At 39.7% G+C, this 22,311-nt stretch overlaps 2 protein-coding genes across 2 annotated transcripts in view; both read left to right on the plus strand.

Moving 5' to 3' along the window:
* ptpra (protein tyrosine phosphatase receptor type A) overlaps nucleotides 1-19,253 on the plus strand; it is a 31,105-nt gene extending 11,852 nt beyond the window's left edge. The window contains exons 2-22 of the mRNA XM_031747672.2: nucleotides 1,706-1,751; nucleotides 1,974-2,055; nucleotides 2,140-2,529; nucleotides 8,193-8,292; nucleotides 8,479-8,552; nucleotides 9,038-9,174; nucleotides 10,122-10,212; nucleotides 10,335-10,411; nucleotides 10,515-10,551; nucleotides 10,656-10,753; nucleotides 11,093-11,212; nucleotides 11,396-11,562; nucleotides 11,658-11,793; nucleotides 11,962-12,111; nucleotides 12,262-12,355; nucleotides 12,523-12,599; nucleotides 12,778-12,912; nucleotides 13,958-14,083; nucleotides 14,235-14,386; nucleotides 14,772-14,907; nucleotides 15,484-19,253. Of these exons, the coding sequence (XP_031603532.1) occupies nucleotides 1,731-1,751; nucleotides 1,974-2,055; nucleotides 2,140-2,529; nucleotides 8,193-8,292; nucleotides 8,479-8,552; nucleotides 9,038-9,174; nucleotides 10,122-10,212; nucleotides 10,335-10,411; nucleotides 10,515-10,551; nucleotides 10,656-10,753; nucleotides 11,093-11,212; nucleotides 11,396-11,562; nucleotides 11,658-11,793; nucleotides 11,962-12,111; nucleotides 12,262-12,355; nucleotides 12,523-12,599; nucleotides 12,778-12,912; nucleotides 13,958-14,083; nucleotides 14,235-14,386; nucleotides 14,772-14,907; nucleotides 15,484-15,558 (2,475 nt within the window). The 5' untranslated portion in view covers nucleotides 1,706-1,730 and the 3' untranslated portion in view covers nucleotides 15,559-19,253. The remainder of the gene's footprint in view (nucleotides 1-1,705; nucleotides 1,752-1,973; nucleotides 2,056-2,139; nucleotides 2,530-8,192; nucleotides 8,293-8,478; nucleotides 8,553-9,037; nucleotides 9,175-10,121; nucleotides 10,213-10,334; nucleotides 10,412-10,514; nucleotides 10,552-10,655; nucleotides 10,754-11,092; nucleotides 11,213-11,395; nucleotides 11,563-11,657; nucleotides 11,794-11,961; nucleotides 12,112-12,261; nucleotides 12,356-12,522; nucleotides 12,600-12,777; nucleotides 12,913-13,957; nucleotides 14,084-14,234; nucleotides 14,387-14,771; nucleotides 14,908-15,483) is intronic.
* Nucleotides 19,254-20,854: 1,601 nt separating this feature from the next.
* gnrh2 (gonadotropin-releasing hormone 2) lies at nucleotides 20,855-22,201 on the plus strand. The gene is made up of 4 exons (XM_031747821.2): nucleotides 20,855-20,900; nucleotides 21,473-21,618; nucleotides 21,724-21,807; nucleotides 22,065-22,201. Exons 2-4 carry the CDS (start codon nucleotides 21,484-21,486, stop codon nucleotides 22,101-22,103), a joined length of 258 nt encoding a protein of 85 aa, XP_031603681.1. The 5' UTR covers nucleotides 20,855-20,900; nucleotides 21,473-21,483; the 3' UTR covers nucleotides 22,104-22,201.
* Nucleotides 22,202-22,311: the final 110 nt, after the last annotated feature.

Consider the following 22,311-nt stretch of genomic DNA (forward strand, 5'->3'; position numbering starts at 1 on the left):
AACCTTACAGGTTCTGTGGCTGTAAAAGAAGTCCAAATGATCACCCCTCCACCAACGGTTTGACACTTGTTATGTGATTTTTATCAAATGTGGCGCAGTGCATGATAGCAAAACATCTCAGCTTCTGCTCTCATCTGTCCAAAGGACGTTGCTCCAGACGTCTTGCAACTTTGCAAGCCTAAGCCATGCTACGATGTTCTTTTTAGCAAGAACCGACTTTCTTCTGGCGACCCTTCCAAACAGGATCATATGTTCGTACAAGTACACAAACTTTTAAGTGCAATGCTATCTCAGCCCTGTAGCCTCAGAGATGTAGCGCTGGGGTTTTTGCAGTTTCTCTGACTGTAATTTTGCACTGCTCAGTCTAACCTTGGGGTGAATTTGCTGTGACGTCCACTCTTGGGAAGACTGTAGCGTTGTGTTAAAACAAATCTAAATGTGCCAGTCATTTAAACTGCCAAAATCAGCTTTTTTGAAGGTGGTCATGCTTATTGATCCTCAGATAATCAAGTGCATCTGATTAGGAATTACTTACTCTCTTAATTCCTATGGAAGCAGTAAGGGTGCACTGGGTTTTTGACAGGACAGAGTGCTGTGAAAGCTTTCTTTTAAACACAACTGTACACAGATCTGGATATGGTATTGTTGAAATAAACATACTAATAATACGGTTTTTCAGATATTACAGCAAAACATTACTGCAAATGAAGGTAACATTGTGGTTAAAGTAATCATGTTTGTCCTCAGTGGAGTAAACTATCCCCCTGTGTCGAGCTGCAGAAAGTGTTCTGTAAAAACTTTTTAACTGCAGCTCTCTTTGAATCATTCATTTAGACAGCTGAGATTTAGCTTCTGATAACAATGAAAATATTTCAGCACAAATCACTTCTTCTGAAAGTCCAGAAAAATCATTTTTCTTAACTTCAGCTCGTGCCCCCGGGGTTTTCGAGCTTGTCCCAGCTGACATCAAGCAAGAGGTGGGGTAGTCCCTGGACAGATCACCAAGGAGACAGACAACCATTCATGCTCAAATCCACACCTACAACCAATTTGGAATCACCAGTTAACCTAACAGACATGTCTTTGGACTCTAGAAGGAAGCAGACATGCCTGGTGAAAACCCACACGGGCACAAAGAGAGAACACGCCAACTTAACACAAAAAGGCCTCAGCTGGCAAGCAAACCCAGAACCTTCCTGTGTGACGGGGCAGTGGTAGGCACTGCACTGCTGCTTTATCATTTCATCCCATCAGCTTTGCGGCAGCAGCAAAGAGAATGTGAAAGAGTCATTCTCCCCTGTCATTTTGTCATCATAGATTAGATTTTAATGCACTTTTAGTTTGGTAATAAGTTGGTAACATTACCTTCACTTTGCTGAGTTCTCCACTGCTCAGTGCTGCTTCGTATATACAGAGACAGGGGCATCAAGCATGAAACCGGCGTGCCGCAAAACAGCGAGCACAGGAGAAAAAACTAGCTTGTTTGTAAATAACAAGAAAATAACAATTTAAATAAATAACTAGTTTATGTACGGTTGTTTAACAGCCTTTGCAGAGCAGAGGCAGGATGTCATGATGGATGGGTGGATAATAGGGGAAGCAATATTACCAAAACATGTTGCAGTTTTTTAGTTTAAAAGAAGGAAAATGATTGGTGGGGAGGATCTGGTTGTCATTCTAAACTGTTCTTTGTTTTTTTCTTCAGACCAGGCTGTGCGGATGAGTGATTGATGCCAACTACGCTTCTTCAGGTAAACACACACAAGCCCACGTCATCAAAGTTTTTATGTTTTTTTTTCCCTTGCAAACAAATAGCATGTTGGATTAGGATGGAAGATTATAAAATACATAATGGATTATAGAACAACCAAACCTTGATCTTTGAAAAAAATTCAATCATTTTCAGTTTTTTTTTTTTCCACTAATAGGATTTTGTCTGTTTCGTGTGTCTGTGTGTGTGTATACTTATGTAGGGCAGAATGGGTGTGTGCGCCCTGCTCCTGCTACTTGGTGTAGCCCTGGGGGGCTCAGCCGAGGATCTTGCCCCTGTCACAGGTATGAGCCATTTTCACATTTAATTCAAATGCCTTTATGTTCTCATTTTTCCAGGTTAAAATTACATACTGTCTTCTTTAACAGGTCCTACTACCATACCCACAAAGCCATCTACAGCACCCTCCCTCAAGGATGAAGTGCCAGTATCAAACCCTGCACACCCATCCACAAAGCTTGCCCAAGCTGTCATTACATCAGCAGCAATCACAACAACAACCACGATGACGACAACAACAACAACAACAAAAGCAGCAGAAACAGCAGCTACCCTAGATAATAATCAGGACGCAGAACTCAGTAGTTCAACACCCACAGTACAGCTAGCTTCAACTCCTACCCCTCAGGCACCACCAAGCATCAACCCTCCACTTACTCCTAGCATATCGGAAGGAGATGATGAGACCTCAGCCACATCTCCAGAGACTGCAACGACTCCAACGACAACCACAACAACAGAACCATCCACCCCTGATAGTGAGTGATGCAGACATTATTGTTTTTTTCTCTTCTTACATATAAACCTTTAATATTATAGTGAAATAGTTTGAGGATGATGAAAGGAAGATTCATCCCCAACTGGTCACAGCAGTTGGCTGCCCCTCCCTGAGGCTGGTTCTTCCGATTATAAGGGAGTTTTTCCTTCCCACTGTTGCCAAAATCTTTCTCATAGGGGTCTGTTAGGGTTTCTCACTATTATTGTAGGATCTATACCTTACAGTATAAAGCACCTTGAGGTGCCTGTTGGGCACTATATAAATACAATTCAAAACTGAAATGACATTGAAACTTTTAGATTAAATTCAGAGGGTTTAACATGAGTTTAGCGTCAGCTGTTTAGGAATTACAGACCTTTTTATACAAGAACTGAATGTGGTCCAGAGAGATGTAAGTGCAAGTTAAGGAGATTTCTGTTGATCATTTCTACAATCAAGAGAGGACTTGAATGGAAAAACAGAGGGTTTACAACAAGGTGCAAACACCTGATTACACTCAAGAACAACAAGGCTAGATTAGACTTTGCCAGAAAGCATCTAAAAGAGCCTGCACAGTGCTGGAAAAAAATCTCTGGACACATGAAACCAAGTTTAATTTGTACCATTTGTACTCATTATCCATTTGCTTCAGAGTGCAAATGGATAATGAGCCAAAGCATTCTGTGAAAGTAACCCAAGAGTTTCTCAAGGCAAAGAAAAGGGATATTCTTCAATGGCCAAATCAGTTAGCTGATCTCAAGCCAGCAGAGCAAGCTTTTCAGTTACTGAAGACAAAACTGAATACAGAAAGACCCACAAACAAGCACCAACTGAAGGTGGCTGCTGTAAAGGCCCAGCAGAGTATTTAAAGGGAGGGAACACAGAAGTTTGTGACGTCCTGTGGGCTCCCTCCAGACAGTTACTGACTTATTTCAGTAATTGTAATGTAAAGTTATGGCATAAGATTTTAATTCATATTTATTTAATTTTATTTATTTATCACCAAATCACAACAACAGTCACCTCAAGGCACCTTATATTGACCATACAATAATACAGAGAAAACACATTAAGTATTAAAATCAGTCCTTGTGAAAATGACTGTAATTCCTAAACAATGAATGCAATATTTTTGTCAAACCTCTTAAATTACAAATGAAACTGCACTTGAGTCATTTCTCATATTATCCAAACACTGTATATAAATATGATAATCCAGTTAGATTGCATATTATATATTTTCAGAATTTAAGCATACGGATAATTATCTTAACTCTCCGTCACCATTCAGCTGTCACACGGGGGATAAAGCTATCTGAGAAGCTTTTAAACAGGGGACATGAAGCTCAACAACATGCTGCAGGAGAACTTTCATTTTTTTGCTCCAAACACTACACAGCTTTACTGAAGAACTGTTTGATGTTGCACAGTGTCAGACTCCGTCTACATCTGCATCTCTTATCTCTGAAAGTATAGCTATATAACATAGTATATAACACATATATTATATAACATATTTTAAAACTTTCGCAGCCCTGAAAGAAGAAAAATTAGAAATTGTCTGACCAATGATGAGAGCCTACCAACCACAGCTGTCTGTGGAGTAAAGCTGTGTTTAAGAAGTTAATAATTTCACCCTCAGTGCAGATGATCGGTTTTAAGAGAATTGTAGGAAATGATTAAATTATAAAAATTCAAACCTTAGTAAATATGTCACTTCTGATTAGATTTTACTCTCTCGATCAGTTTGGCTTTATCTGTTACTAAGCAGAAATCAGCTGATCATTTTATGACGACTGTGTAATCTGATTTATACTTTAAAACCTTATTCAAACTGTTTGAGTAAGGTCAGAGAGCTCTTCTGCTCCATGATGGTGTTATGGAGGTCCATGCGCGTGTGTTCCTTCTGAATAAATTGCCTCTTGGTGCTTTCATGCCTGTAGTTAGAGCCTTCTGCCTGCCATCAGATTGTCTACGACACATTTTTATTGTTATGTGTGAACAGAACCTCCCTGAAGCAGAGTAACAGAAGACAAAAGGGGATAAGGGAATTTGGATATGACCAGACAGCGGCACTAGATTAGAACAGCTCCATGAATAAATGAAGATCATGGATTACTTATAAACACAGTGTCAAGGTGTTTTTTCCCTTTAGCTGTTCTCTATTTGTGCAAAAAAGCAGTAGCAGCAGCTAAAAAGAGCAAGCAAGTGCGCTTTCTGGTCAAGAGTCAATCTTTAATATTTTAGATGGTTGAACATTTTTCTGCTTTTAGACTCCACCGTCGCAGTGCTGGAAATATCCTGACGTGACATACCTGCATTTGACCACTCATCCACGCATTCAGAACACTGCCAAAAACTTTTCCATAATAACAAAGTTTTCTTCTTCAGAATCTTAGAGATTTATTAGAACCTTAATTCTGTTAAATAAACAGCATGTTTGTTCAGCTTCAGACTGAAACCTGGGAGATTTCTGGTGTTAGCTTTGTGTCTGTGCGCTGAAAATCCTGCTAATACCTCTGCAAGTGAAACACGAGACCACCAACCTTTTCTTTCACATTAATTATTCATATTACGAAATGACAGAGAATTATAACAGTCACTGTCAAACGTCACTGATTGATTTGGAAGATCATTATAACGGTGTAATAATAGCAGGTTGGTCTTTCTTTTTAGGGACGAGTAGTTAAAACCAGAAGAGGACTGGTTATTTTATTTGTTTGCAAATTCATACAATTCAATTTTATTTTCAGAGAGTTTTCAATCTTCTTTGAATGTTGCGCCTGATATTCTGCTGGAAACGAATACAGCTTGTGCAATGGACCTGCCTGATTTCAATAAAAGTGAATTTATTTATTTTTTCCAGAATATGAAGTGTAGTATTAGACTATAAATTAAGTCTATTGCACTTATTTGGTATTTACCTATGAAGAGTCTAAAATTATAGATAATTAACTTGCAACATTCAGTCATCCGTAAAACATGTGTGATGACATTACACGCAAGTTGAATGCTGAATAGTTGCAAAGTTTGCATCAAAGAGAAGGAGAGTTCACCACAAGGCGAAACATGCAATAAAAAGAATAACTACAATAAATAAAGCAAACGTGTGAAGCCTAGAGAAAAGCACTCACTTCACTACAAAAGAAGCTTTTTGTATGTTGTAACTTCGGTCTTCAGCACGGTAAAAAAATGGCCAATAATAGCATAACCAAGAGTAGCCCTTAGACTCTGATGGTGCTACACAGTTACAAGATGTTTAATCTAAAACCACGGTTAGATGCATTAAACTGTCGGTAGCAACATGATTGTTGTGTCCTGTTGGCTTCTTGTTCATTGAGTTTATTTTTCCATCTAGCTATCACTTACAGTCAGAATTAGAAGGTGCTCTGTGTATAAAAGTTTGTTATTACCTCCTTATTTTGCAAACTGCACACGGTATAACTCGCTGTACTTGTTTGTTAGAAGGGTAATGGGAGTGCTTTCCAATTTACTTGAAAATCTCTATGTTAGCATAAAATTTTTAGATTCACAAAAGAATAACAAAATGTCTCCTTAATTAATTTTTCTCCTACCAGTCTCTGAAATAAAAATGAAATAACAAAAGCATCCGCTGACCATTTTTTAGTTTAATTGATTTTTTTTGGTACAAAAACACATACACGATGAGTTTGTAGATGTTCCAATAGGGGTTTCAATACACATCAAGCTATCTGCCTTAAGTCCTGTTCAATGTAAGTGCTACAAAAGTGGCTACACAGCACTATATGGCATGTCTGACATAATCACCATGGGTTCACAGGTGTTATGTAATTGCTCCATTGTCTTTCTCTGGGCGTCTGTGAGCTTTGTGTGGAAAGTTGCGAGCAGTTCTAAATGGCATTAGATCCGTCAAGGCTGTGTCAGTTCCACATGATACTCACAGCCTGTTGTGCTCTTGTTCTGTTCAATGTAGACATTGTCCAAAGAGGAATACTGAAAAGTCCTGGGAATTGTGCGAGGAATAAGCAACACAACTGGGCGTCGTTCCAAAATACTTCTCCCAGAAAGTGTGTACAGAGCTGGAAGTCAAATGATGCATTCTTTGCAGCATAGTTTGTCTGCAATGTTGAGAACTTTCTTGAATTCAGCCCGCAGAAGAGCTGACTTTGTCTTTCCATTGTGATCACCACAGTGCAGGTTTCTAGAAAAATCTCTCCTTTTGTTTGGCCCTAACGTGTCTTACTGCCGAGTCATCGACACACAAACGGCAGCTATTATTTGCACACCAAACGACCCTTGTTGTTAGCGCAAATCTCATGTCTTTTGTTCCAACTGTGGCAGTAAAAGGTCACCAGAAGACCACAGGGTCTTCAAATAGTAACTTTTGCACATGGTGGTGACATACAAAATGTCAAGTAACAACCTACAGAATCATCACGAAGAACAGGTAATTTGGCAATGTGGCCGCAATCCTTTCCTGCTAGTCACGAGCATCACAGCAGGATGGAGGCTTGTAGAGACTTGATATGTAAAAAGTACTTAAAATTTGCCCTTAATAATTCAGATTGAATTCACAGCAAACCTCTTTAATGTTTCAGTGTTTTATACCATCATCCTGTGTGTGCTGTCATCTTGGGTGTAACCAGTTTTTGACCTTCACAGTTTAACTGTGATTTCTGCTTACTCTTAAGGGACAGCCTGTTGCTCTCTCCATTTGTGTGTTTTTCCTTCTTAAAGCCATGCAATGAAATATTAACACGGACGGCCGTTCTGGAAGGGAAAAGTACAGGATGGTGTTGAAAGAGTCCGAGGTCACTGTTGGCAGACAACAGAGGAGGGACAGCTTTAGCTGTCAGTTAGAAGGCCTCACATTTGACTCCAGAATACTTATACAGGAGTTCATGGTTCACTTAGTGACTGCAAGGTGCTCATGTCCTGTGGCTGCAAAACGAGTTCAAATCCTCACCCCTCCACTGCTGTGCTTGACAGTTATGCTGTTAGGTGTTAATGCTGATTAACCTGTTTGTCCAAACATTGCACTATGCATTATGACCAAATATCTCAGCTTTAGTGTCATCTCTCCAAAGGAAATTGTTCCAAGAGTCTTGTGGTTTGTTCAGATTCAACTTTACAAAGCTAAGCTGTGCTGCCGTGTTGTTTTTAAAGAGAATAGGCTTTCTCCTGGCAGCCTTTCCAAACAAACTATGCTTGTTCACTCTTTTTCTGCTTGTGCTGTCATGAACTTTAACATTTAACATGCTAACTGAGGCTCGTGTAGCGTCTGAGATGTAGTTCTTGGGTTTTTTTGCAAGGTCTCTGCTTATTAGACATCTATTCCTGAGAAGCTGTTAAGTTGTGAATCAGCTTTGAGTTTTTGAATGTCAGAAAAGAACTTTAGTGCCTCAGCCTATTCTTTGACATCAGTTATATTTGGTCTGTTGGTAACATTACTCTTCTACACATGTCTGCTGTTTAAATGTGGATGTTAAGCTAATCAGCATCCACATTTAGCAAGTTCAGCGCATGCTTTTATGGCCCACCGTAACATGAGAATAATTTAGTAATGGTTTTGGAATTTGGCATCTAACCAAAGCACTGATTCAGATCAGGTGTTGACTCCCTCCCCCCAAAATTCAGTGCATTTATCGGTTATTCTGCCCTTTCCCTTTGTGCCTCGTGTAGGTAACGAAGATGATGAGGAAATGCCGATCATAGCCGTGATGGTGGCCCTGTCCTCCCTGCTGGTCATCATCTTCATCATCATAATCCTCTACATGCTCAGGTTGGTAAACTACAGTTGATGTTTGGACACGGAGACCTGCGGTGAGGGCCTGAGGTGCTGCTGTTACCATGGCAATGACTGATTGCCATTCTGCTGTGAGACAAAAGTAGTGCGTGTTTGTGAGAGAGCAAGAGCGAGAAAGAGTGTGTGTCTGTGTTAAAATGCACTTTGATCTTTGATTGACAGGTTTAAGAAGTACAAACAAGCAGGGAGCCATTCGAACTCCTTCAGACTGACCAACGGCAGGTCAGACGACACAGGTAAAAGCAATCGCGCATCCCTTGTCAGCTCTGGGTGACTGTGTGTTTGTGTGTGCTTTGTATTTGTTGACAGATACGGCAACAATCTCAGTGAAATACTGAGCTTATTTGATTCATTTGGGCAAACATACACAGCCAGGTTGACCAGACTTGTTACTCAGTGTTTTTTCCCCGATAAGCTTCGATTGATCTTACTTCCCCAACTGATAACATTTCCCTGGCTCACTGCTGGAGGAAGCTTTTGTTCACTGTGATTACCTAATCAGCAGAGCTGCAGTTAGTCCTATATGTTGCAGCGCTGACTCACATCGCCCTCTGCTGTGCGTTTCAAGAAAAGACAGTGAATGATGAAGTCGGTGTTGCATGATGTAAGTCATCTCCAGTCTCATGCTCTTACCCATGTGTTTATCTCTACCTGTCTCACCCCTCCCGTTCCTTCCCCTTCTCCTCACTCCTGCCTCCTCCCTTCCTGCGCGTTGCTACAGAACTCCAGAGTGTGCCGCTATTGGCCCGCTCACCCAGTACAAACAGGAAGTACCCGCCGCTTCCTGTAGACAAGTTGGAGGAAGAAATGAACCGTCGCATGGCTGATGACAACAAGCTCTTCAGAGAGGAGTTTAATGTATGGCACACTCAAGCAAGCACACTCTGATAGCATGCAACTCTGTTGGTTTAATTAGTGAATCAGAATTAAAAAAAACTTTAAATGAAAAAGTATAGATATTTGTATTAAAGGACAAGTAACAACTCAAAAGTCATATTTAGACTTGGCTAATTCTGGAGACACAGTCTCCAGTAAACTTAGAGCCACATGAGACTCGGTTGTTACATAATTACATTTAATGTAGGAAAAGTAATGGATTAAAGGGTAAGGAACCGTGTTAGTCACTCCACGTGGTAGCAGTACAAATGTAAGACTAGCCTAAACACTGATGATTCAGTTTCATGAAGAAGAAATGTTGTTAACAAGTTTTATTTTTTATATTCTATTACTTTCCACTTTAAAAATGCTTGCTATGAGCACGGTGAGTGATGCTTTAAGTAAGTGTACCATCTGACAGGGAGGGGGGGTCAGCAGAGAAAAGGTTAAGGAGCCACTGGCTTAAATAGTTTACCCTGTTTGCACAAAGTGAGAGTTTATTTCTAAAGCACATTTCAAACAACCTCAGCTGACCAACGTGCTGTACAAGTTATATCAGGTATACCTATACATAACAGTCACTAAATCAAAAATAAGCATACACTAAAAACCAAATAAAAGAACCAAATAAGACTCTGTTTGCATGATAAAAGCCAGGATACTTTGTTCAACTAGACCTGAAATCAAGCGACAACAAATAGGTTTTTAAAAGTGTTTTAAAACAAAGTAGGCAGCTAAACTGTAGTGAATGAATAAGGATGAATCCTAATCAAAGCACAGACCATACTGTGGGTCACACTAATTGAGTTTGTGATGTGCATTAGGTTCAGTAGGCAAAAAGATGAAGACAGCAGGAAATGATCTTTATGGTCACACTGATGCAAATCTCTGCTGTCTATAAATATGTCTGTGTTCTTCTCCTGTTTAAGGCACTGCCGGTCTGCCCCATCCAGGCAACGTGTGACGCTGCCTCTAAGGAAGAGAATAAAGAAAAGAACAGATACGTGAATATCCTGCCATGTAAGTGAAAACTCGTCTCTCAGACTGATACTGACAAGAAAAGCAGATCTCGTAGTTACAAAAAGAAAAAAGTCACGATTAAACTGAGGTGGCATTAACATGCGTCATTCTTTCTCTCCCAGATGATCACTCCAGGGTGCATCTCTCATCTCTGGAAGGAGTCCCAGACTCTGACTTTATTAATGCCTCCTTTATAAATGTTTGTATATACATTGAGCATCTTTTCCACAGTTCTGCTTTTTAACGATCACATCTCATTCAGTGTCATGCTAATGTGTCCTCTCGGCCTTTTACTTCTGCAGGGTTACCAAGAGAAGAACAAGTTTATTGCAGCTCAAGGTGAGGCTGGCAGTTGCAGTCAGGCAGAAACAAACTGTGCCGTTGTTCGCTAATAATAAACCTGATTGTGCTTCTTGATTGCTTCATCCGTCTCAATCTCTCAGGGCCAAAGGAGGAAACGGTAAATGACTTCTGGCGGATGATCTGGGAGCAGAACACAGCCACAATAGTCATGGTGACCAATCTGAAGGAGAGAAAAGAGGTGGGAGAGCTGGACACATGGTGATGATGATGATGATGCTTCTGTCAAGCTAATTTGATTTATGTGATGTTATAACAGCTTTTTAACATATCATAGATTGCATTTGTATCCACATACATAACATAGTTAAGATGGTAAATGAAGTGCTCCTTTAAAGCCCCCCTTGTATGAGTCCTTATGCAAAGACCTTCACAGCATGACTTAACCTGTCTTTGTTTTCTCTACTGTACTTGTTCTGTTAATCCTACAGCAATACTGGAATACTTGAGTGTTTCAGTGTTTCATTACATGCACTTCTTTATGCGTGTGCTTTGTCTCGAATCACTCTGTATTTTTTAGTGTAAGTGTGCTCAGTACTGGCCGGACCAGGGCTGCTGGACATATGGGAACATTCGGGTGTCTGTAGAAGACACAATGGTTCTAGTGGATTACACCATCCGCAAGTTCTGCATCCAACAGGTACCATGCTTGTCCTTTAACTGTTGAGCTTTACTCATTGTTTTGAAGTTTATATTCAGAATAGGTTTCCATGCCTGGTTTATCAGTCTAAAGGCTGTTCTCTTCATACGGTGAAATTTGTTTGGTTTTTTTTTTTTAAATATATTTTGGTTTACTTTATGATGTGCGTTGCTGGTGTCTCAGGTAGGAGATGTTTCTGGGAAGAAGCCTCAGCGCCTCATCACCCAGTTCCATTTCACCAGCTGGCCAGACTTCGGGGTGCCCTTCACCCCTATTGGAATGCTCAAGTTCCTAAAGAAAGTCAAGGCCTGCAACCCCCAGTATGCTGGCCCCATTGTTGTTCACTGCAGGTAAGTAGGTGTGGTTCACGCCGCTCACTGTGTTTTTGTTATGTATTTCTCTGCACACTACTTGCAATTCACAAGATCATGTTTCCTTCTGTCAGTGCGGGTGTGGGGAGGACGGGTACCTTTATTGTGATCGATGCCATGTTGGACATGATGATCGCGGAAAAGAAGGTGGACGTGTTTGGCTTTGTCACCAGGATAAGAGCCCAACGCTGTCAAATGGTTCAGACAGATGTAAGTGGAATATCAACACAAAGCACCAAGGGTAGATTCATGATTATAATGCAGAAGCAAAAACCTAGACACTAACTACTGAATTATCAAACCTCTGTATCTGAGTCATTTATTCACGATTTCCTTTTATTCCGTCTTGCTCTTCATAATCATCACTCCCTCCCACAGATGCAGTACGTTTTTATCTTCCAAGCGCTGTTAGAGCACTATCTGTATGGAGACACAGAGTTAGAGGTGACCTCTCTGGAGTCCCACTTGGCCAAACTCTATGCGCCCTCACCTGGAGCTGGCTGCAGTGGTCTGGAGGCTGAATTCAAGGTCTGCTTATGTGTCGTGTTCTTCCAAAGACAAATTATTCTCTGTTACTCCCCTCCTTTTTGCATTTGTTTGTATCAAGGAGGTTCCTACTAGTAATATTGTAAAATTGGGAGTAATTTAAACTTTTGCTTGTTATCTTGTAATTTCTAGAAACTGACATCCATCAAGATTCAGAATGACAAGATGAGAACAGGCAACCTTCCTGTCAACATGAAGAAGAACAGAGTTCTGCAGATCATTCCATGTGAGTCGAGCTATTTTAGTTGTGCGGCGTGTGTTTTTAATCGGCGCCTATATGAATTAGTAATGCATACGATAAAAACAGCGTATTTATTAATGCATATGCTCCTGTGCAAACTCTTAAAGCTTTTTCCATTAATCAAGAGAAATGCTTCTCCTTGCTTCTAACAGACGAGTTCAACAGAGTGATCATTCCAGTCAAACGAGGAGAGGAGAACACCGACTATGTCAATGCTTCCTTCATTGATGTGAGTGTAACAGTGTCTGGATTAGAGTGGAGCATTTCATTTCATTAATGCGTGCAATCGATCTGTTGTTTTATATCTACCTTTTTTCCCCCGCTCTCTCGTTCTCTCTCTTTTTTTGGATCATTAAACTTTTTCTCTGTGGACATCACTCCTGTCTCTTTCCTCCTTGTGGTAACAGGGCTATCGTCAGAAGGATGCTTATATGGCAAGCCAGGGGCCCCTGCAACACACTATAGAGGACTTCTGGAGGATGATCTGGGAGTGGAGAAGCTGCTCCATAGTCATGCTCACTGAGCTGGAGGAGAGAGGCCAGGTCTCTGTGTGTGTCTGTGTGTGTGTTTGCAGTTATTGATCTGGTATTAGATACCGAATCAGTAACTGGTAAAGATAGAATATTGATATTGGGACTGATTCCAACTGGATGCTACCAGTCTTGTATAATGTATTACTTGTGGTGTCACATTTCTCTTGTGAGCCACTAGCAAATATTATGTCACACACACTGCTGTTGACTATCTCTCTCACAGTATAAAGCCTTATGCACAAACAACACAAAACTACGCAGCAAGCTAAAAAAGCAGCAACTGTGAGTGCAAGAGTTTGAGTGCACGCTCTCACTGGTGTCTCTGTTTTCAAAGATTAATTCTTCTACTGTGAATCAACTGGATTTTGACAGTTCAATGGCGAATAGGAAGTGAGGAAATGACCCTCTTATCACTGGTCACTTTTAATGACAGTACATATGACAGGCTGGCAACTTCAGTCAACTGTTTTATCTCCAGTAAACGCTCGATTTGTTGGGAAATAAAATCTTACACGTCCTGTTCAATTCAGTGATACCTATCACTGTACTACTTTGATATTAGAAACATCTTAAACTGGGACATTCTGGGGTGCATTGTGAAGTGAAATGGTGTGTTTCTGCATGTGTGCATCTGGCCTGTACTGTACAAATGGCAGTGCATGTGCAGAACTGTTATTTTGCCAGTGGACACGTTTTTATCATGACCCTAACTGCGCTATAAATTATTCACAGCAAGTAAAAGCAACCTTTTTTTGGAAAGCTCAACAGTAACGGTAAATCACTTTTTAAAGGCCAGAATTAGAAATAAAGAATCCAGCGTTATGGATTCAGGTTCAGTTTCATTTTTTTTCTTTTGTTTATGTAATTAATGTGTAATAAAGGTTCTCTCTGTGTTCCAAGAAGATGGATGCCGTACTAAAGTACTACATATACAAAATAAAACTTAGTATATATTTCAGATGTGTCTGACATTTTTAAATCTGCTTGGTATTTTATGGCTTCTAACATGTCATCAACCTTTATTTGACTGTTTTCCATGTCCTGTGTCGTACAGGAGAAATGTGCTCAGTATTGGCCCAGTGATTCAGCAGTGACCCATGGAGACATCACAATTGAGCTTAAAAGAGAGGAAGAGAATGAGAGTTACACAGTGCGTGACCTCTTGGTCACCAACACCAGGGTAATAAAGGGCTCAATGAAATGATGAAATACTATAAAACAACCCAGAAGTTCTAACATGGAACAAACACATTATCTATTAAAATTTTGCTTTCCAAGGACTGGCTCATACTCATTTCATCACTTCTTATTTTTATCATCCATCTTTCCAGGAGAACAAGACTCGAGTAGTGCGTCAATTCCATTTCCATGGCTGGCCAGAGGTGGGCATCCCCACTGATGGTAAAGGCATGATCAACTTAATTGCTGCAGTGCAAAGACAACAGCAGCAATCTGGCAACCACCCAATCACTGTGCACTGCAGGTAAGAAAATAGACACACACAGATACATAGACACACACAAACCCCTAACCTTTGAATTTGTATGTGCCAGTCTAACAAAATTTAGGGAGATAAATGCGTAACATTAATATAATTACATTTTTTTCTGTTGTACACTTCTAAACTGCCTTGCAATTGTAGGTGCTGGGAAACTGTTCCTCTAAACAAACCACAGGAAAAAACAGCTCAGACTAATTGTTCTCTTCTTCCTTGTGACATTTTAACTGCTCCCAGATCTGTTCCTACCCTTTTTTTTGTTTCTAGCAAGTACGCTCAAAACAAATGTTATTTGCACGTGTTATTTCTGCAGGCTTGACTCCAGCGTGCATACTGAGGTTTGCATTTTTGGCTGTGTTTGTGTTTACAGTGCTGGTGCTGGCCGGACGGGGACTTTCTGTGCATTGAGTACAGTTCTGGAGCGGGTGAAAGCAGAAGGGATCCTGGATGTCTTCCAGACAGTGAAGAGCCTCAGACTGCAGAGACCCCACATGGTGCAGACACTGGTAAGGACTTATTACACTTGAACTTTGACTTTTCATTTATTATAAAGCCCCATTATGCAGCAAGATTGTCTTTGACGAGGAGAGTTTGCTTTCATCACACTGACTTCCTTCAAAGATGCTCTTGTTGACCTTGTTTAGGTGTTTGAAATGTTCAGACTCAGCTGGCTGTAGACGCTTAATGGAAAACCCTAAAAACTGAGTCGAGTCGAGCTGAGTGGGTAATACTGTAGTTCCTAGTAGAAAAGGGACGTTTGTAGCTTCTGGGTCTGAAAACTGAAGCTAATGTGGAAGAGTATTAAACCCACATTCTTTCTAATGACCAGTGCCTCTGTTGTCCTGTAGAGGTCTATGAGAAAAAGGACCTTTGGCTCTCTTGCTCTGTGACATCTGTTGAAACTAAGTCAGTATTTTCAAGAGTCAAAAAGGGAGATAAAGCAGGTTGATTGACAAGCTGCTAGCCTAAGAGTACGCAGTGCCTCTCAGATTGTGGGCTCGATGACTTCAGTGACTGAACTGTGACAGATTGATAGCTCCAGCTGATGTGGCTGTTTTGTTTTTTCTCTCTCCCCTTTGCAGGAGCAGTACGAGTTCTGCTACAAAGTGGTTCAAGAATACATTGATGCTTTTTCTGACTATGCCAACTTCAAGTAGGGACCTGCCATGGATGGATGGATGGATGTATGGATGAATAGATATCCACATGCACTTCATAAAAGCATATACACGCTCCAGAGCACACACATTCAGTATGTTGCCATGCAGAGAGCTGCGTATCCCCATCTGATGGATCTTTAAAAAAACAACAACGACAAAAAAAAAAAAAACTCATCACAGCTTGATCTGTGGATGGGATTGAACTGCCCGGAGAAAAAGGGAAAAGAGGTCTCCTCCCGAAGGACAGGACAGGGCAGTGCAGCTGGACAGAGAAAATAACTGAGATGCCTTCTTGAATATTTTGTAATGATGTTAATACAGCCCTTCACCCCTATTTTGCTTTCCATCATCACCCCCCTTCCCAATATGTATATATACTTAACTGTGTTGCATTTTATTACTTTGGTTTAGACACAGTTTTGAGTTTGGCTGCATTTTAGGGTGGCACCTGTAATGTATTTTATTGGTATAAATATATAAATATATATGACTATAAATCTAATGCTTTGGTGGCTAATGTACAACAACCAGTTTTTTGTTTTGTTTTTTTTAAACACCTTGGGGACAGAGACCTAAAACATTTTAAACTTTGCCTGAGCCACACTGTAGCAACTTGTGTGTGGTAGCAGAAGTTTCTACATTCACCCACAGACCCTGAACTGTTTTTCACTCCCAGACATTCAGACATATTCACACAAGCAGTTTTTCTCTACATTGGGTCGGTTGAATCTATTTGGCAAAAGGAAAAAAAAAGCAGCTTTCCAAGCCAGTTAAAGTTTCTCTCCATTAGGTTTCAGGGGTTCAGAGGTAGCTCATTACTGGAGATCGGAATCTCTGATGTAGCTCATAGTCTCAGGTTTTCACACGTGTAAACGTACACCCTAAATAACAGGAGCCGCTAATTATTCTTTGAGCGTCTGTGTGTGTTTGAACTGGAGCACAAGCTGGCAGAGAGTGCTGTGGCGTGGTTCCACATCGCTTTCTCGTGTCTGCAAAGTGCCAAAGTCCTTCACTTAGTCGGGTATGTAGCTCTGGAGTCTGGAGACGTTCATCTTTAGACGTTCAGAACAGCAAAACTTTTGAGCTGTCCAAGGATCACTAATTAAAACATTGAGATTTTATATGCCCCGTACACTCAAGACATGTAGTTTTATTAAGGCTTTTATGATGTTCTAGGGTCTGTTACAGTATCAGCAGTAATGTTGATGATGTTGGCGAGCCAAATCATAAACAGTAACTCCATTATTGCATCATACAAATCAACAATACCCAGCATTTGTTTTGTTTACATAAGCACTTCAGTATTTTTTAAAAATGTTGTAGACTGTATTTCCTTTCTGTCTGGGTTTATAGTTTTCCTTTGAGCCTGCTGGGATTTACTGTCTTTTTTTCCTTTCTTTTCTTTTTTAAATACTTGGCGTCGGGTCACGAGACTGTGCTGTCACTCCTTCAGAGCGATGCCTTTTTAATTCCCATCATGAATATTGATAACTGAAAGAATGTTTCCTTTTATTCGAATGCTGTTGCTAACAATTTTCCTCAAAAATGGATTTGTTGTTACTTTAAAAGAGGAAATGTGCCATGCAATGCTTTTTCTTTTCTTTTTTCTTTTTTTTAAATGAATGTCATAGGATGGCGCTCAGACTTGAACTACAGTGTTTATATTTCATTCAAGGTCAACATTGAGGCCATGCCCTTTTTTTGATTGTAATAAAAGATAAATGATGTCTGTTAACCGCAGGGTTTTAGGTCAGTCCTAATTTCAACTCATTCCGCTCAGGAAATGACTGATGCCAGGATGTTTAAATTTACAAATTGAACATATTCAACTTGAGTTTATCTCTGCAGCTGTGTCACCTTCAAGTGGTATTGGCTTCCACCAAAGTCAGGGTATTCAGATATGATCCCGCAGCTGGATTTTAAAAGACTGTGTAATAAAAAAATGAAATCTTTTTTTTTCCTCCTTCTTTTGGAATTTTCCAGCTAGTTCAGTGTTTCTTATTGTAGCTTTTAACTGTAAACAGACCCATACTTGTGTATAATCTACATTACATTAGCACTCCTTTATGTAATTTATTTTATTAAAAGAAGGAGCACAATCAAGTGTGGCAACTGATAGTGGCTATATCCTTTTTTAAAAAATAATAAATTTTGAGAAGGGTTGATCGCATCAATGTTGATTGTTTGAACACTCATGCACTCTTTGCACCAAATGTAAAGCCCTTAAAAAGTACAGAACCAAATGAGAGCTAAGGTCAAAAAGATATGGCCTTGATTTTTACAATATGGCGACTATACTGTGTTTGATCTGTTGAAGGGTTTTCAGGTTTCAAAGCCCTAGGCTGATTACTTAAAAGTAGCGGACAGCTAAGCTGACCAGTCACTGAAATCACTGTTGGCTGTGAGTGGGTCATGTTCTTCATTTCAGGTCTTTTTGTTCCAAAGCATCACAAGTGCTAACGCGATTGGTTAGGTTCCGTTATGTTTTTCATTTATTGACACTCACTGGGTGTTTCATCAGGGGATAGAAGAGGGGATGCTTAGCGTTACTGTCTGTTCTTAAATTACGGGGGTTTGTTGTGCACGTTTCAATCATGTGATCATGTCTCACTGCAATTTGACCACAAAACATGACACTGTGCCAAACTGTGAGAGACAATATTTTGTTAATTTTGTTATTATAAGTGAACTGATGAAGTGCCTCACGGGTAGGTTTTCAAAACAAATGAATCATCCCTTGAGTTTTCTTAACTCACATCCATTTCCTCATGTTTCACCTGTTGACCAATGACAAATCCTTTTTGTGTGACAAATTGAGGGAGCCAGAACCAAGTGTGGGTCAGTTATGTTTTCTTTCACATTCCCTGTAGGTGTATATTTGTGGATTTCTTGCTTGTGTACATCAAACTAATATTGACACCTTTATTTTATTTTTTTTCAAATGCATACTATTTTAATTTCATTCCATATCAGCTGAACATGGGATCCATGACTAGTAATCAAGTGTTGGTACCCCGAATGTAGGACTAAAACACAGAAATAGGATTTGCATCCTTTACCACCAAGAGAAACCAGTTGCCCTTGTTTTATCCCTTTATTCCAGGAGTTTTCCCCCACTGGAGCGTTTTGAATGCCCTGATGAAACTCAATCCACGGTCTCCATTTCTAGAAAGGGAGACTGCAGAAAACTGTTGCCCAGCTTTTCTCTTCTCATCACCTTCTCTTTGTCTCCTATTCATCTCCGCTCACTTGTTGCTTCCTTTCTATCCTTCACTTTCCCCCTTGAACCATTCCTCCCAGTGGTCAACACCCTCTCCCCTTTTGTACATAATGTAAGGTTATTTATAATTCATTCCTGTCTGCTGCCTTGCTTATTTTATTTTCTATTCCCTCCTGTAATTTTTTTTTTTCTAAAGATGTATATTGAACTGTATCGGGACCATTTTGAAATGTATTACAGATGTGTTTCGGCCATTTTTTAATTTGGTATGATTGTCTTAAGCAAATCCTATTTTTTATTTTGCCTAAGTTTGTTTCTTGTGTTTTTTTGTTATTCAACATTTGAATATATGTATATATAATTATATATGATAAAATTATATATAATTATATAATGCCAAATGGCCTTTCTAAGCAAGATACTGTTCAAACCTAATAAAGTGCTTGAGATTTTAACCTCTTGTCAGCATACATCCCATCTCTAAGTACAATTTGTGCGTCCACGTTTTCTCTGCTTCTTTTAAGTCACAAAGATCTGATGTGTGTACAGCTCACCTCTCAATAACTAATGCTGGTGCTGTGGTGCCAAATAATTGACTATGGGTTGTAGTTACCTTAAGGATCAGGCACTCCTGCTCTTGAAAGATTTCCAGTCAATATCAAACCCTTTGCACCACTTATTGATCAGTGATATATTTACCAGTGTTGTTGAAGTATTGAAAGGTATAAAGAATGGAAAGCAACTATTTTTGGTAGTGTTAGTACTGAGTTAACCCTAATATTACTCAGTGTGATGGGTACAGTGTTTATTTTTATTCACACTGACAAGAAATTCCCAATTTTATATCAAGAGGTGAAAAAAATGCTGTGATTTAAGAGGCAGCTTTAATTCAAAATGTTAACACAAAGTCTGCAACACCTACTGAAAGAACTGGATATTTAGCAACAAACCTTTCACTGTCGAGCCTAATCTGCAGATATTCATTTTTAAACGAGGCTAGTTTCAATTACATGAGATTCAATTCAATTTTATTTATATAGCACCAAATCACATCAGTCACCTCATATCAGTTGCCTCATATTGCAAGAACCCTACAATAATAGACACAAATATATAAAGAATATACCTTAACTAAGTGAAAATGCTTTCATTTCTGCTTTGCAGGAAAAAAAGAATACATTAATAATGACCAAACTTAGTCCTCTAAGTAAATTATAGTATTTGATGAATTAGGCAATGGGAAAACGAATTGGCCAGTAAGGTTAAATTTTTACATTAAAATGTACTGATTTTATTAATGGTCAGCTTGGACTGTTGTAGCATCTACCACTGACTGATTATGTCTAATGAGTTATGTTACATCTGTAGCAACATATGCAGCCACTTCCTGGGTGTTAACTGAAACATAAATACCTTTTCTCCTCTAATTGACAATAATGTCACCAGTGGGCTGGTCAGGAATCCAGTGTATTTGTTCCTCTTCCTATCGGATCCCCCTGAGGTGTCATCAGGGTCAGAGAGAAAACGTGTGATGGTTCATTGTGGTCAATACCGGTGTAAAAAGTAGGAAATTGAAGCTTCAGTCATTGTATGTCTAAGCATTCTTACTTAAAAGGCCCTGCCTGTTGAGGCCAGTAATGAAAGCAAGCTGACCGTGTAATAAGGTTTATCCTCAATGAGCACTGACTCTGACAGAATGATGATGGATGTCACTAATAATGACTTGAACGTCTTATTTAAATTGACATAGTGTAGAAGAGGATATTGGTGGTATAGATGGGTGTCAGTGCTGTTTACAGGTGATAATTGGAATTGGTCGGACCGCATGTACGTCTCGTCCCCATGGATGATTCATCTGACCCTTAGAAGAAGAGGGAGTCAAAGGGGTCAAAGATGGGCGGGGAAGAGTAAGGAAGACAATGATGTGTGCTGGGGGATTGGTCCATATATTGAGGGGAAGAAAGAGGGAGCAGAGAATCTCTTCAGTAAAGCACCTGGGGTATACCGCAAGCTGATTTTAGCACTAAATCCACTAAAGGAAAAGAACGTTTTGAAGTGAACCCCTGCAGGTACACTGAGGGAAACTTGGACTGATAAAGCTGTGAAAGCTAAGACTAAGGTAAGAACAAATGATTACATTTCTGCCTAGTTTTAGTAGTTTATCTAAAACTATTATTCGATTCAAGATCTGATACTTTCAATATTTACTTTGAGGATGACAATGGACAGCTAGAATACTGTACTTAAAATTGAGTAAATGATAAAAGTGCCTAAAGCGGGGATGTCAAACTCAATTTTCTTTATGAGTGGGAAAAGTTGTAAAACTTGTGAAAATGCAGTTAAAAGTTTATGTTTTCATTCACGTTTTCCAGAGCCATCCAGTGGGTCACGATTGGAGTCTTTGCAGGGCCGATTCTGGTCTGCAGGTCTTACGTTTGACATCCCTGGCTTAAAGTGATGTTATGTAAAAGTTTTCCAAATGCAGTGAAAAATTTGGATGTTTGCCTGAAATGATAGCCAGCATCCATAATAATATAGCAAGTTTGCAGTGAAATATTTCAGCCCTAATCTTAAAATTCACTTTATTGCAGCTAACATCACTTTTCTTTTGAGCTTTTATTGCAGGAAAATCTCAATAAAGAAGGTGTTCTTCAAATATTTTTCAAACTAGCTTTATGTCCATGCTTCTAGGTGGGAATATCATGTGTGTGTCTCGACTGGCTTTGCTCTTGGGGCTGCTTCTCTGTGTGGGGGCTCAGCTGTCCTTTGCCCAGCACTGGTCCCATGGTTGGTATCCTGGAGGAAAAAGGGAGCTGGACTCCTTTGGGACATCAGAGGTTGGGATAAGTGTTTGTGTGAATAATTTAACCAATCACTGAGCAGTTTCTGTTGAGAATGAAGATACCCTTTATGCCTTAACCTCAATCTGTTTTGCTTCTTAGATTTCAGAGGAGATTAAGCTGTGTGAAGCAGGGGAATGCAGCTACCTGAGACCCCAGAGGAGGAGTATCCTGAGAAACATTCTTGTAAGTGAGAAAAACAGAGATGAACAGTAGCATATTTAATGGTACTTGAATCATAATGTCTTGCCATCAGTATATTTTTTATGATCATATGATCATGAGATTCTGTGTACTCTGAAATCTGACTGACATTGACTGACAATTCTTGACTGACATACATGTGTTAGTGAAGTCGTACTTATCCATAGTGTGCATATCTGTGTGTAGCCTGTATTGATTTCTGTGTATTAGTCTAATGCCGTACTAAATTCTTTCCACAGCTGGATGCCTTAGCCAGAGAGCTTCAGAAGAGAAAGTGACATCTTTCCAGAGACGGCTTTTCTATAGTGACCCACTTCCTTTCTATTTCTGCCTTGACGTGATTTTGTGATCATCTGGCCTTGCTGTTTGTAATGTTTGTCAGTAAATTTGTCTTGTTTTTTTCGATGTGGAAATGATAATGTCCCAGAATAAAATATCTATTTTGATATTAACTTGTTTTTTTTTCTTCATTTTTGGTGCAGCTAA

Source organism: Oreochromis aureus, linkage group 5, assembly GCF_013358895.1.
Source record: "Oreochromis aureus strain Israel breed Guangdong linkage group 5, ZZ_aureus, whole genome shotgun sequence".
In the NCBI taxonomy this organism is placed as follows: Eukaryota; Metazoa; Chordata; class Actinopteri; order Cichliformes; family Cichlidae; genus Oreochromis; species Oreochromis aureus.